General features: G+C 38.8%; 1 protein-coding gene across 6 annotated transcripts in view; it reads left to right on the forward strand.

The window, feature by feature from the left end:
• ATP8A2 (ATPase phospholipid transporting 8A2) overlaps positions 1-14,943 on the forward strand; it is a 311,854-nt gene that overhangs the window by 48,273 nt on the left and 248,638 nt on the right. For 5 of the 6 annotated variants that reach the window (XM_064409174.1, XM_064409175.1, XM_064409177.1 and 2 more), the window contains 7 exons: positions 4,097-4,137; positions 5,930-6,003; positions 9,061-9,130; positions 10,493-10,620; positions 11,650-11,761; positions 12,292-12,457; positions 14,718-14,845. In XM_064409174.1, coding sequence (XP_064265244.1) covers positions 4,097-4,137; positions 5,930-6,003; positions 9,061-9,130; positions 10,493-10,620; positions 11,650-11,761; positions 12,292-12,457; positions 14,718-14,845 — 719 coding nt within the window. The remainder of the gene's footprint in view (positions 1-4,096; positions 4,138-5,929; positions 6,004-9,060; positions 9,131-10,492; positions 10,621-11,649; positions 11,762-12,291; positions 12,458-14,717; positions 14,846-14,943) is intronic. The other variant, XM_064409180.1, reaches the window with a different exon arrangement.

The raw sequence follows: 14,943 nt of genomic DNA on the forward strand, positions 1-14,943 counted from the left end.
TGAGATTTTGTGCACTAGGTACTTACCAGTAATTTAGGATTTTACGTTGCTAAAGGTTTCAGACTGATGATTGATGGCCTGACACTTAAGGGTGAGGCATTGGGAGGATTACTGGCATTTCTGAGTTCATGTAATTTCAAGGTTGTCCAAAGTTACATAGTTCTCAACTCCTCCAAGAAAACCAAGCAATTTTTTCCTTACCAAACTCCATCCTGATTATTCTAACACCAAAGCCAACACCAGAACATCCAGAACTAAAAAAGCCAACAACCCCCTGAAACATTAAAAGCTGCTGTCAGAAAAATTTAAAGTCATTTTTGGAAATGCTGCTGCCCTTTAAATATAGTAAGTCTGGGAATTTTTTAGCTTTGCTTTCCTAAAGTGTCACTGAAAGAGTTTTACACTGATATCCACTGAATGCCTACATGTATCCCTAAGGTATGGACCGTACTTGTCACTGTATGCCTGAAGACATCACTGTCATTTTCTTCTCATTTCCCTTAACTGAAAACCTTTGCAGAAAATAGGAAGAGCTTGTCAATGGTCACCCTGTGATTGTGCTGTGCTGTAGTCAAGTCAGCTCCATGCTCCTGTGTTGGACAGCTCCAGCTCCACTTTTGCTCCTCTGTACGAATGTGCAGCTGAAATGGGAACACAGGGACTTGAGCTCCCAGAAGAGCCCCTTACTCCCAAGCACAAATACCTGAAGTGTTAAGAAGCTAGAGGAACACTTAAAGGCAGTGAGCAACCTGCTAGCTCCATGCTTCAGATAGTCCTGCAAACATTATGCCTGGTTTTTTTCACTGAGTTTGGTGCTTGAAAATTTGGGTTGATCATTAAGATTGTTTATTAATACACATCAAAAGGCTTTGCTTTATCACTTCTCCTAGGTTATATCTCTGGAAGAGTCTGGGAAGATATTTCGAGTGCAAGAACACTGTATTAGTCATAAGCAATTGGGAATTAAGTGGCTGTAGCACAGCAGGCCTTGTTATAGGTAATATGAAAGATGGCCCTTTCAGAGGTCGCAGAGGCAGTTATAATTCATTTGTAGATAGAGAATGTGTGCCAACAAACACTTCAAGGGATGTTTGTCACAGTAATTGTGGAGAGACAACCTTAAAGAACATGAGGTGTTCTAATGGAGCTAAGTGGAACTTAGCACTTGAAAAATGATTTGAGTTCAGATTTTATTTTTTTCTTTTGAATACTCTAAATAAATTTTCAGTCTGATACTTAAAACTGTATCCTCCTACTTCTTAAGAGGAAGGCTAAAAAGGCTTATTCTTGAGACATGTATTAACAGAGTGAAAAGATAACTTGGGTTTAGAGTGGGATTAAGATGAAATAAATTTAGGTTCTCTGGGTGCCTTTAGGTTGCTCTTATAGCTGAGTGGTGTCTAATCAATGCATTCAGTGTGGAGAGCATTTGAGCTCACTGAGAAGCAGATGCCTGCTGTCTGCTTGACTGTGTCCTGAACTCCACTGCTTGCAATGACTGGTTGCTTACTGCAGCAGCAGTCATGTAGGCTTTGCATTTTTTTGTTTAGTTTTTTAGAGCAGTTGGGTATCTTCAAAGTGCTTTTCCTGTTTTAAATTTATCGTACAAAACATCAGTTTGCTTTGCAGAGTGGCTTTGGTATGTAGAAATTAAATTCCCTTTAGAGAAAACTAAAACTGAAGTTGTGCCCCAGCTGAGCACTGAACATTTGCATTAGGAGGTGGAGTGTGTTTAGGCTCTAAGCCAGTGTTTTTTGTCTTGGATGGCTTCACATGATGTCTGTGGTGATGACATTAAATCTAGGGACCAGACTCCATATAATTCCAAGTGGAGCTCCTTAGCAGTGTGTTGCATAGATATAGAGAGCTCACTAATAATTGTTCTGATGTATTTGTCCTCCCATTGTCAAATAATAGAATAAGTAATGAGGATTTAATATTGCATGGGATGAACTCAAGTATTAGACAAGCGTAGGGCTAGGAAACTCTGGAACAAGACTGATGGAGATGCTTCCCCTTCAGAAGCCTCACTTCAAATGGCCCTGCATGGCTGGATGTGAGTGTCAGCATTAAGTCCTAGATCTAGAACTGGCTTTTGGTCTTGGAAAGCCCTAGACAAAAGGTGTATATTGAAACTCTCTTTTTAAGTTGAAGCTGTCTGCTTCAACTCTTTTAGGTACTTGTCCTTTGTTACTTTAACCAAGTACCTTTTGACAGCGAATAATTCATCAATTTTACCCTACTATAAATACTCTAGAGAAGACATGTCCTTTTCTGTCCTTTGGGAGTAGTCCTATAAAACTGGGTTGAGCAGAGTAGGAGGTGTGAAATTGCAACCCCAAAATTTCTGAACTGTTTTATGTCTAATGGCAGCTTTCTCTTTAGACTGTGGGATTATGAGTTTTAAAGGAAATAGTTCAGTAATAGAAAATAGCTGCAGTAATTTGCTTGGGTATTTAATTTTAATCACTAAATTGATTTCAGTAAGCATTGCAAGTGAAATTGTTTTCTGAAGTAAATTAACTTCCAGACCAAGTCTGTAGCACTTGATGCTGCAAAATATCTTTGTGTGTGAGCATACAACAATGTCAACAGAGTGTTTACTGAAATGTCTCCAAAACGTTCTGGTGGAATAGGGAGCTGTCTAAATCATGGCACAGGAGATGCTGAATAGTGCAACTTCTCTCTGAAGGTTTGAGTTTTGAGTCAAGGCTGCAGGTATTTGGCTTTCCCCTTAAAATTCTGGATTCAAGCCTTCTGAGTTCTGAACTAAGCAGAGCTCAATTAAAGAACAATGTATATGTGAGGGATGGAAGGGGTGCACCAAAACTGTTCTTCCCCTAAACTGCTGTACTGGTTTGGTGGGAAGCTCAGCTGTTTTTTGACACATCAGTGGCACTATTTCTGTTGCTGCCCACCCATTTTTTGTTAAATAGTTTAGTTCACTGCAGTCCATTCACTACAATATTAAATATAAGGATTCAGTGCTTCAATGTGTGTGTCCTGAGAACAGGAGTCAAGAGACAGGTTTCTTCTGTTTCATCTATTCTGACAAGTCTTGCATTCCTGTTTGTGGAGTGGCATATCCTGAGTAGGATGGTCAAGGCTGTATTCAGCAGGATTTTTTTCTGAGAGTATGGTACTATTTTCAAATGAGCCACATGAATGAAATGCATAGAGCTGAGAAGAATGTTTGTATTCAAAGCTGTGGACTGACCTCTTCAACTCTGATCTGTTGCACACTGCACTTTTTAAACACCTTTGAACACTGGCTGCAGCTGCTTTCAATGAAGGTTAACGTGCTTTGCTTGGACTAGGTTACTCAGCAGTAATTGGGCATATTTGCTCTTACTGTTTTGGCTGGAGTAGTATTAAGTATGTGTAGAATGAGCTAGAGGAGGTGCTTGGGTGGAAAGGCATGCTGCAGGGTAAATGACTAATGAGTGTGTTAAGATGGCAGTGTAGAACTGGAGCCCTGCAGAAACTGAAGTCTGTTTTGGTACCTTTTCTTGTTTCAATGTGAACTTCAGCAGTAAGGATTCTCCTTCTGCTAAAGCTGATTGTTGCTTTTCGGTAGGGCTTTGAGCCTGCTTGGCAATTAAGACTCAGATTTATATGAGCTATGGGTAATGGTAATAAAATTGGATGTGCTAATGTCAAAACATTATGAATAAAATGCAAGGAAAAATATGAGATGTGAAGATTCTGTGGTAAATCATACACAGAGTAAAGGTGCTTCCTGATACTGATTGGCAGTGGACAGTGATGCCTTTTGTTTTAAGGAAGGTCATTTCCCAAACAAGAAGCAATGCTGCCCATCTGCATGTTAGTATGAAGTGATGCCATGAAGAAATCAGGCCACCAACTGTTGTCTGGCAGGAGATAAAAATTAGAGGAAGAATCTGCCCTTCATATTTATATTTCTTGGATTCACATGCTCACAGCTGTGAACAAAAGAAGTTCCAGCTTCTGAAAAATACATTTCTGATTTTTGTGTTGGTTCCTATTGTGTGTGCTACTGCTGATACAGTTGTTTTGAAATTTGTCTGAACTGTGGCTGTTTGTTTTGTAATCTAACTTTAAGCTTTCTTTCTAGTTCTAAGAAATGGGATGTGGCAGAACATTATGTGGAAAGAGGTAAATAAAATCTGACAATGGGAGGGAGGGGAAAGCAAGTGTTCAAGAATTACTCTTGCCAGAATTAATTAGGAGGCTTAGAATTAATGTATACTATATGAGAATTCTCTGTCACTTGGGGTGGGAGGGATCCTTTCTGGTCCAGTAGTCAAAATTGCCCAGAGCAAGGCACCTGAGTAGCCATTTTGAAATCCTGGTACAGTGTTACAGTCAAATGTTAATAGACTGTTGTGTTTTTCCTTGTGCACTTAATAGGTAAACTGTAAACAGTATTTGGTTTTTAGTCTGACTAGAAGAGTAATTTTCACTGCAATGCTGTATGTCCCCTGCAAGTCTAACAGAGACTTACTTTGCTGCCTGTGCTAAAAAGTCCTTGGGCTTTCAGACTAATTAGCAAGCTGCTTGCTCAAGTAGAGAAACACAAGCCCTGCTGCTACCTGAGGCACTTGGGACCCATCTTCTGTGAGGCCCTTGGCCAGGGTCTGGTGAGCTTTATTTCTGATACCTGGAAGCTGCTGAAATGCCTTAGGAAGTATCGATCTAGTTGTGGCTCTTAGTGCCTTTTAAAGGGTAAAATTAGCCCTCTTATCTAGTAATTGAGGAAAAAGTACACTCTTTTAAAACCTCTGAGGAATGAGATCAATCTCAAGACACCTAAAAGCAATCCTGCTGAAGTGTTAAGCTATAGTGGAAGCTGAAGATTGCCAGGCTAATGTTGGTTCCTGTTTGTGCTGTTCCAAGTCCTATTTTTGTAGAAAGGACAGTGAATTGAAAGTTTAAGGTCAAGCCTGGAATCTGGGCTTTTTATGCCCTTAGGCACTTCTTGAATTGACCTGTGTCTGTAACTGCCTGTTGTCCTTTGTTGTTAAGGAGTAACAATTCTGTATTATCCACCTTGATCACTTTAAGGCAGGCACTTCTGACTTTCCTTTTTTTTTGTGCTGAAAGTGGTAGGGAATTTATTTTTAGTGGTATCTCAGTAAAACTAATGAATCTGCTTGTTCAAACATACCATCTGCTTCCATTTTTGTAAATTAATATCTTGAAAGTATTTTAAGCGCATTTCAGACTCTCGGTGCTGCATTGGCATTAAACAGCCTCATGCTTATTGGGCAAACCTGATTTACTGTTTTGAGGGTGCTACTTGACTCTTTTGAGAATGAAAGTCCCATGCATGGGTGACTAACTCAAGGTGCTGGAAAGTCTTAGGCCTGTGTAGGAGGAGACAAAGTATTCCAGAATTCAGAACTCTGCATGTCTCAGTCAGGGAAGGACAGGATTCATAGAGATGATGTTATTTGCCAGTGACTAGCACAAGCAGTGCATCTAAGGGGAATTGAGGGAAAATGATAATGATGATTGGGTAGGTTAGTAATACAGATAAGGAATAGAAGAAAACTCTTGATACTTAATGAAGGTGAAGTTTAAAGATGAAGGTAAAGTTTAAATATTTTTACTAGGGGAAAAAATACAACTAAAGAAAACCCCTGAATTTGGATAATGGCAGAATAATAGAAAAAAGTAATTTTTATTAAATATAGGCCACAGAAGTTCACAATTTCTAATTGAGTGTATCTACCTTTTTTCTCTCTAGAATTTTTTATAAGGGAAGGCTTTGATATTTCCAAACTTGCAGTGAAAAGTACTCTGACTTTCAGAAAAAACTGTCTCTAGCTGTTCTGTGCATGATGCTGTTCTTCTGACTGGGTGAAAGAAAATAACAAACTAACATTCCAGACAAGCGAACTGTTTGTTTTTCTCTTCCATGCTATTGTACTCCTGACCACCACAGGTAGCAGTAGGAGATATTGTGAAGGTCACCAATGGGCAGCATCTTCCAGCAGACATGATCATAATATCTACCAGGTATCCTGAGTGGGTGTGGAAGTGATGTGTCTGATGAACTGAGGTGCAGAGGACTTGAATCTCTGTCTTTGCTATTAATAAAACCAGACATCAGATAGCACTAATTCTATTCCACATCTAAAATCAAATTTCAATGAAAAAAATTCAAAACATGGCTTTACTAGGCTTTGATTCATGTATCACTGTAGATGGGCTCTTCTAAAATGAGGTGTTTTCAAGATTTCACTTTATGAATTGCAGGTACATAATACTCTATTGATGAGTTTGTTGGAAGACTGAAGGCCCTTAACGTGGGCTTTGTGCAGTCAGTGGTTCTATGGCCTTCTGAGAATCCCTCTACTTAAATAAGGAAGTTTAAGTTTTCTTCCAGTTAATTCCACTGAGTATTCAGCACATTTTCCTGCACTCCCCTGGGAAGATTTCTCTTTCAAATAGTAAATCCGAAATATTCTGTTGGCATCAAACAAAATTGCTTTTAGACCTCATTTGTTCACTAATTCTCTTGGATACAGCACATGGATGGCTCATCTCTAGCATGGTAGCAACAGTAACCTGTTGAGTCCTTCTTGGTTTAGTTTCAAGTATGGGGCACCTTCCTGATGCCCCCCTTGGTTGCCAGGGCACTGTGGATTCATGTTGAACTTGCCATTGACCAGGACACCCAGGTCCCTTCCCATGGGACTGCTCTCCCATTCTCCAGTCTATACACACATCCAGGGTTGCCTTGTCCCAGGTGGAGAATCCAGCACTTGCCTTTGTTAAACTTCATAAGGTTGGTGGTTGCCCAGCCCTCTCGTTTGTTGAGGTCTCATAGTTCCTAAAACCATGTGAGTGGTACTTGACTGCTAGTCTAGGTTCTGGATCATGTAGAACAACTTGAGGCTGAATCAAGACCACAGTTTGCTTAGACAGATGAGGTTTAAGCAAGAGATAACAGCACAGCTCCTGTTCTTAAACATGCTTCTAATAGCCAGACCTTACAACACCTCCATGATTCTCTCCTGTGTGTGTGCTTTTCAGCAGTGACTGCAGATTGCTCTGGTCTCAGGGTTTCAGTTCTCTTACGTGATCCAGCTTTTAAGGGAACTTGTTTTTTTCAAGCTCCTGTATTTTCTGCTACACTGTTCTTGTCTGTGCTGTTTCTGGGAGGTTTTATTTTTTTTCTAAGCTATGTGCAGAAGCCCAGTCTTTTTCAATTACCACATGATGAAGGATAGAGGTACCTTCATTCCATGGTATACAGTATTGTATTTTTCAAAACAAGCCCCAAAACTTAAATAAGCGGTTGTCAACTTAATACGCAGTTAGGCTGAACTTGGACATCAATAATTTTCTGTTTCAGCATTGAAGAATATTTTACTTAAGAACTTCTCTAATGTATTATACTAAAAACCCCTTCTGACTTATTTCTTAATTGTGTGGGCCAGCTTTTTGTTCTACATTATTCTACTAACCTGCTGTCTTTGATAACCACATAATAATTAGAGAACTTAACCCAAAGCATGTTGGTTTGGGAGAAGCTTTGCTTGAAATAAATAGCAATTTCTATGGCAATTCTGCTTTATAATTGGTATTATTCCCATGATTCCTTTAAATGTCAATACTAAATGTCCTCAGTTCACCAGAAAGCTCTGCATGTTCTGAAGGGGGTGGGTTCTTTTGCTTGTCTGTGTTGATTTTTTTTGTGTCTGAGGTGATTGTCAGAGGTAAAATTGACAGTTGTTTTTATCTTGACTCTTTTCCTGTACAGCAAAAAGGTGATACCAAATCTTATGTAAAGAATTAATTAACATAAAGGAAAAATTTGTTTTTAATTCAAACACAGCTTTGTATGGAAACACATCCACATTCCTCATTTCCACAGTTCGTGCCATTTCGTTAATGGAAATTAGAGGAATTGTATTGCAAAAGGTCTCCTTCCTGAGCTAACCACTTCAGTTGTAGTAGATAAGGTGTTTGACAGAGGTAAAATTGGAATCAAGCTGGACTCTAATCAGTGTCTTTCTTGGGTTCAGATTCAAATTGCCTGTGTAGGAAGGGACAAAGAATAGACTCAACCATTTTTTCTTTTCAAAGCAAAATTAAGTGGAGAGAATAATGTGGCTTCTTACTGTGTAATAAATGTACCTGTCCATTTCCTAATTATTGTTTTCCTAAGGAGCCTTTATCACTGACTGTTCTGTTGATTGAGTACATTTGCTGTTAGAGCAATTGGTTACTTTGGAAAAAAACCAGCCATTTATCAAGAGTATGAGAAATGATATGCAGAAGAAGCACTTGCTTGAGTCCAGATGGGAAACTGGTATTCCTCAGCAGTCTGAGAAGACAGTTGGCAGAAAAATCATTTTGGTGGTGCCATACAGAGGTTTTGAATCGTGAGTGGCATGTCAGGAAAATATCTGGTGAAAGTACCCTTCCTTATCACAGATACCACCTAGGCAGAGCTCCTCTGTTAGATATAGATAAGAGCTTAAGTGATAGAAAATTCAGTTCTAGGAAGAAGATTTGTGTCCCTTTTGGTAAGAGCAGAAATACATCTGGAAGATGCACGTTACAGCCCTCAATCCTAACAAAACTTTTTCTCATGCTTGAAAAAAAGCTGTTTGGCAGTGACTTCGGATGTACTTCCCTTATTGAGGGGACCTTGCAGACATGATTTTGTGCATTCAGTTCAGAATTCAATAGGAGAGAGCATTGCTGTCTTCATCCAAACATATCCCCTTTTTGTACTGTTCAATACTTGCTCTTTCATCCATAGCTCTTGCAATTGGAAGCAATTTAATAGATTGCAATTCAAAGTAATCCACTTTAGGCATCTAAGTTTATAAATGACTTGTTAAATTCTTACTGATTTTTGATTTAGACTTGTAGTTTGTTGTATGACCATATGCAAAGACATCTCTGTTAAATATGTACTTTCAGCTTTCATGGTGTATACCACCAGTATGGTTTTCTGTCTTCTGCAGTGCATTGAGGAAGTCCATGGACTATATCAGTGAAAAGTAGTATACAAAAAGGTATTGAGTTTTAATGTTGAAAATCTTACACTCCTTACAGTGAACCACAAGCCATGTGCTATATTGAAACAGCTAATCTCGATGGGGAGACGAATCTTAAAATACGACAGGTAAAACAAACAATTTGTTTTTCATTTCTTTTAGGTATATAATATTAGTTATGAAGCAGCATCTAGCTTGCATGACAACAATACAAGTGCTTTTTTTTTCTTGGCTGTAATTTGCCTTTTCAACATACATTACTGCTTGGGTTTGTATATCATGTGCAATTGTAAGTAACTAACCTGGAGCAAGTATTTTAACCCCAGAGAGACAAGTCAAACAGACCTTGGATGTGTTTTGCTGAAGGTCTTGTTAGTGGAATTTAAGTGCTGTACATAAAAGAAAAATCAGCTATGCTTGTGATGAGAGTTGCAGTTTCTCCTGTCACAAGTACTATTTTATGAGCATTATGCAGAGGCAGAAGCTGAAAAGGATCTTTATATGTGTAAGTTGATTTGTTATCTCTGTGGTAAGCAGAAGAATTTATTTGGATATTTCTGCTTTTGTTAAAGAAGCACTGTTGCTTATAGTGTTTAGAAATATTTGAGAATCTTTGGCTTCTTTCATTACAAAAAAGTATTTAGATTAAGATTTTGAAACACAGATAATTTGTTTTTAAAAAACTACGCTTGCTTCTTCTTTACTGCATTTGTGGAAATGTGATTTACTGTTCCAGATCAGGTTACTAAGTCAGGTCTTGAGCTCTTATAAGATTTTATTTGCTTCAGGACATGCTTAAAATACAAAAATACAGCCTTGCGCTGGCTTGCAGTGCTGCAGTCAAATTCTATCAAAAGAAACACAAAATGGATTCCTCTTTTAATAGAAAGGCAGTAGGGCGCTGTGCATGTGCTCAGATGTAGAGCACCAGTACTTTATGTTGCAGTTGCGTGGCAGGCTGATCATTAACCTGGAGCAGGATCAGAGCATTTTGGCTGCAGTGGCCCAAGAGAGACTACACTTAAGAATGACCGTATTTAGCAGCCATAACACATCAGTGCAGCTACACTTTGAGAAAAAAGCCATGTCTATTTATACTGCTTTTCTCCTGCTTCCTCCTGCACATATCCAACTTCATGTTTCGTGGATGTTACTTTCCTCTTGGTTAAAAAGAGATCGTGTAGGTAATGTCAATATCTGTGTACAGAGTTTGTCTTGTTAGTAGGTTCCTATGTGTCCATGAGTCTTCCTTGCAGGAAAGAGGTAGAATATCAAATAGAAAAAGAAAGCCCCAAAACATAATGAAAACCAACCCCAAAAAAGCAACAACAAAAAAAAGCCCCACCAAAGCAAAACTGTACCCTGACTAACAAACCTCCACAGATTTAATTATATTTTGGTTCGTAGATGTTAAAAGGAAGCACCACCTTCCTAGGTTGTCTTCTAATAGGAGTTTTTGTCATGAATCTCCTTTGAATTGTTCTATGCAGGGTTTGTCTCAAACTGCTAGTCTCCAGTCCAGGGAAGAATTGATGAAAGTATCTGGGAGGATAGAATGTGAAGGACCCAACCGGCATCTCTATGACTTCACTGGGAATTTGCGCTTAGATGGTCAAAGGTATTGACAACAAAGCCATGAATTCATTTAGCTAGGAAAAATGTTTCCTCTGTTCTTTTAGTCTGTAACTGGGAGCACATGCATGTTTTTGCTGGGGAAGAGGAGAGTAATAATTAATATTTATTAATCAGAGCATCTGCCAATGTAAGATAACATTGTTCTGTCTTCGTATGGAGCCTTCTGCTTGTTATGGGAGTATTGATTTCTTTGTAATTAATGGTGATATTTTGATAAAAGGTGCATCTAAAGAGAAGGACTCAAGGAAATGGTTGGGGCTTTTAGGGCCTTCTTGTTACACAAGATACACGGAGGAAATGGAAACCTTTCCCTTTCAACAAGAGCCAAACGCTGCACCCAGGTCAGGCTTGTAGAGAAAAGTGATCCCAGAACCTGGAGGCTTTGTCAGTGTGTCTTTGATTTCTACAACTCTTGAAAGAAAAATATGTAGTTTTAGTACTCAGATTTAGATTGTGACAGGTTGGTAGGAACGTACATGTTATATTTGGCTGTACCTGTTTTCCTTCACCAAATATGTATTCCTTGGGCAGCTCAGTGCAAGAATAGCAGATGATCCCACTTGCATCCCACTTGGAAGTCATGTGGTTGATACAGGCTTTCTTAAATACTTGTTTAGTAGTGTATATTATACAGTGTGCTTGAAATGATGGTCCCTTTGCAAGTCCAATATTTCTCTGTCCTTGATGTGAGAGAGAATGTACTAGCCAAGGTCAAGTGCAGAATAAGCTTATTTATGGCTGCCACATAATTTCTCAAGTTCTGGATAACTGGAGCAACTTTGCCCTACTGTGCTTTAGCAGGAATTAGACTTACAGAGGTTTCAGTGCTTTCTTCAGTTGTGTGAACAATCTAAGCTCATTATATTGCTATTAGATTCTTTTCCTCTTGTTGTTTGGGGTTGTTTTTATTATTAACTGGGGAGCAAGGCTGGGAGTAGAACCGTCTTCTTTAAAGTGTTACCATGAAGTGAAAGGTTGAACTTCTGATTGAATGGAACTTTTTCCTTTGCAGCCCAGTTCCTGTTGGTCCAGACCAGATCTTGCTGAGAGGTGCACAACTGAGAAACACTCAGTGGGTCTTGGGTATTGTTGTGTATACAGGACATGATACAAAACTCATGCAGGTAAAGGTTTTAAGCGGATTAAGGGTATGTTTTGATAGAAGTTGGTCATATTGCCTGTATTCTCATGGTCATTGACTTGATTTTATGAAATGGTTTGACTCATTATAGTGTTTAAGGCTTGGAGGCCTTGAGGAATAGAAGGGTCCATTGTACTCCAGTTTGCACATGCACATGTGCAAACACACACTGAAGTGAAAGCAGTTCAATATGTGAGGAGAACTAACTTTCATCCCAATTTATCTGGTAGCTGGATGACATCTAAAACTGAGGCTTAACAGCTGAGGATATAGTAATAATCATAGAGATAATTAGATTAAGACAACAGTCGTGTATTGCCTTAATGTCAGGGAGTGCCTGGTGAGACCAGCAACATGTATATATTGATCACTGCTGCTGACCATCAGTGGGATTGACAGCAGGTGCTCTAATGGACTCTGGCAGTAAAGACTGGGTTTGCTTCTGCATTTTTCTCTTGTAAAAGCCATTGCTAGGTTCTTTCTCTTTTTTTTTTTTTTTCTGCTGCTGTTCAGAATTCAACCAAAGCACCTCTGAAGAGATCAAATGTGGAGAAAGTGACCAACATGCAGATCCTGGTTTTGTTCTGTATTCTCCTGGTAATGGCCCTTGTGAGTTCTGTAGGTGCCTTATTGTGGAACAGAACACACGGCGAAGTTGTCTGGTACCTTGGCTCCAACAGTGAGTATGCAGGCACTGAGCCAGTGATGTATCAGACTGCAGAGGCAGCCAGGCTCTTACCTTCACTGAATTAATGCATAAAATAAGAAATATAAACCCCAAAAAAACCACATCTTGCTAGTTTTTTGATGACTTAATATTTTCTCTTTTTTTTGAGAATAGGCTTTTTTTGAGACATAAGTGAGCTTTCCAGTGAGGCTTCTACAGGTTAAATAAATATCACTGGGCTAGCACCCAAGGAGCAGAGCAGAAACAGAAGAGGGGCAAGGTTACTCTTGGATATCTGGTGTTCACTTTTTTCATCTCTGTAGAGATTACCATACACATTTTTTCTCAGGGAAGGTCATGTACTGCAGCCTTATGTGTGTCTGACTATTTGACTGCAGGATGGGGAGTATCAGTCTGATGCTGACTTCACCTTCATGCTTACAGACAGATGCAAAGGATTTCTCTTTACTTCTTTCAGTTAGAAATGCTGATCTGCTCTTTTAGGGAAAATTGAAATGGTGAATGTCACAATTCTTATTTATTGGGTAAAGTTTCTGTCTTTAGCTTCTGTTACCTTGTTGTGGGAAAACTGATCTCTTAGCATAGTTATTTGAAGGGTTTTATTTGATTTTTTCTTAGTCCTCAAATTTATTAGTTCATTATCAAAGATGGACATGAACAATGAAATACTTTCTAGCAGACTTCTGAGGAGGCTACATTAGCTATAAAATGTGGTGTTAAAAGCATTGTGAGATGCATATCTTAAAGCAGTTATCATAAACTGCAAATGGCTTGTCTGCTGATGATGCAAAACAGATGGCAAGTGTATCTTCTGCAGTTTAAGAATTGTAGTTATGGTAGTAATGAAAAAAAATCACATAGGAATAGCATGGAAATGCCCCATATTTGACTGGGTTTTGTTAGTTGTAATGTCTGCTTGTCGCAGTGTCAGCACTTTTCAGAATTTCTTGCCTGCTCTCCCCTTGTTTTTTGATGAATAAGTTTAAACTTGTGCCTTCTAATGACAGAAGTAGCACTGGAAAAGGTAAATTGAATGAACTCTTGAACTTGCAATATAAAACAGGTGCAACTTGACTAAGGTGACATTATAGTCTGTGCCTTTTTGTAAATTGAATGCACAATTTCTATGCCTTCTGTAACTGCCAAACAGAGGAAAGACACTTCTTCAGGTTCAACAGGTAGATGTTAAATTTTGGTTAAATGTCTCATCTCTGTAAAAATTGTGTTGGAAAAATGTTCCAATATCAAGCATGCTTCTGTTTTCTGTAAACTTATCAAATATATGGAATTAGGGTTTACTCACACTTTGAGGTGCCTTTGTCCAAACTTTGATCTTTATTAGGCTTCAGCAATTTCCTCTGGATTCTGTCTCCTCCTAGTTTGCTCCCCTGACTTCTAATTAACTTATGATGCTGAAAACCCTTCATTGTGGACTCTGACCCTGTTGTGCTGGGTGTTCTGTGTGCTGACTGAAGTGCCTCTCTAAGTTTCTAGGGAAGCGGAGAGCATACAAATGTGGAGACTTTGATTGTAAAAGGGAGACTGTGCAGCACTGTGACCAGGAGCCTTCATCCTGTGTCTCTGCTGAGACTTGTACCTTCCTGCTGGCTGTCTATAAATGCTTCCCCTTCTCTTTAGGACCAGTTGTGATGGTGCACTTATTTGGGCAAGTTGCCCAGTGTTGTCACCATTAATATCAGCTTCTTTCATTAAGCAGGGTGCCTTAGTTCATCTACTAGGCAAGTGTTTAACAGTCTACTTGTTCTTGTTGGTTTCTTTTGTAAGGGTAAATTCTTAATTCTGACAATGATGTCAGATTTTAGAACTAATTTGTCTTTATTTTTTGTTTCCTAACTCCACTGAGGCAAGTAGGCACTCTCTGGAAGATGGTTGTATTACTAGTGACATTAGGGGCTCTTAATTGGGTAGTTGACACACCAGATAAATGTCTAAATTGGGTTATAATGGGGAATATTGTACTTCTCACCATCTGTCTAGCAAAAATTTTTCAGAAAGTGTTTTGTTCTTTTATATATAGCCTCACCAACCTTGCCCTTCTTCACCTGGTATGGTGTGGGTGTTTTATCTAACTTCTTTTGAAATCAATGTTAAAATGGCCCTTACACTAGACATCAACACAGTAGCTTATTATTTTGGCTTTGTTAAATCTTATTAGATGAACTGCATAAAGATGATAGCCCTTATACCACTCAGACTTGTCTGCTAATGTCCTATGTCTTTTGATCCACAGAAATGCTGTCTGTCAACTTTGGATACAATCTGCTGACGTTTATAATCTTGTACAACAACCTTATTCCAATCAGCCTTCTGGTGACATTGGAAGTTGTCAAGTTTACTCAGGCTCTTTTTATAAACTGGGTAAGTAGCAAGAGTGAATGTATCTCAGTTTTGGATGTTGACATTTAAAATAAAAACCCACTTAACATCTTAGTGAGATTTTCTAATTACTTTTTGAT

Source organism: Passer domesticus, chromosome 2, assembly GCF_036417665.1.
Source record: "Passer domesticus isolate bPasDom1 chromosome 2, bPasDom1.hap1, whole genome shotgun sequence".
Lineage (NCBI taxonomy): Eukaryota > Metazoa > Chordata > Aves > Passeriformes > Passeridae > Passer > Passer domesticus.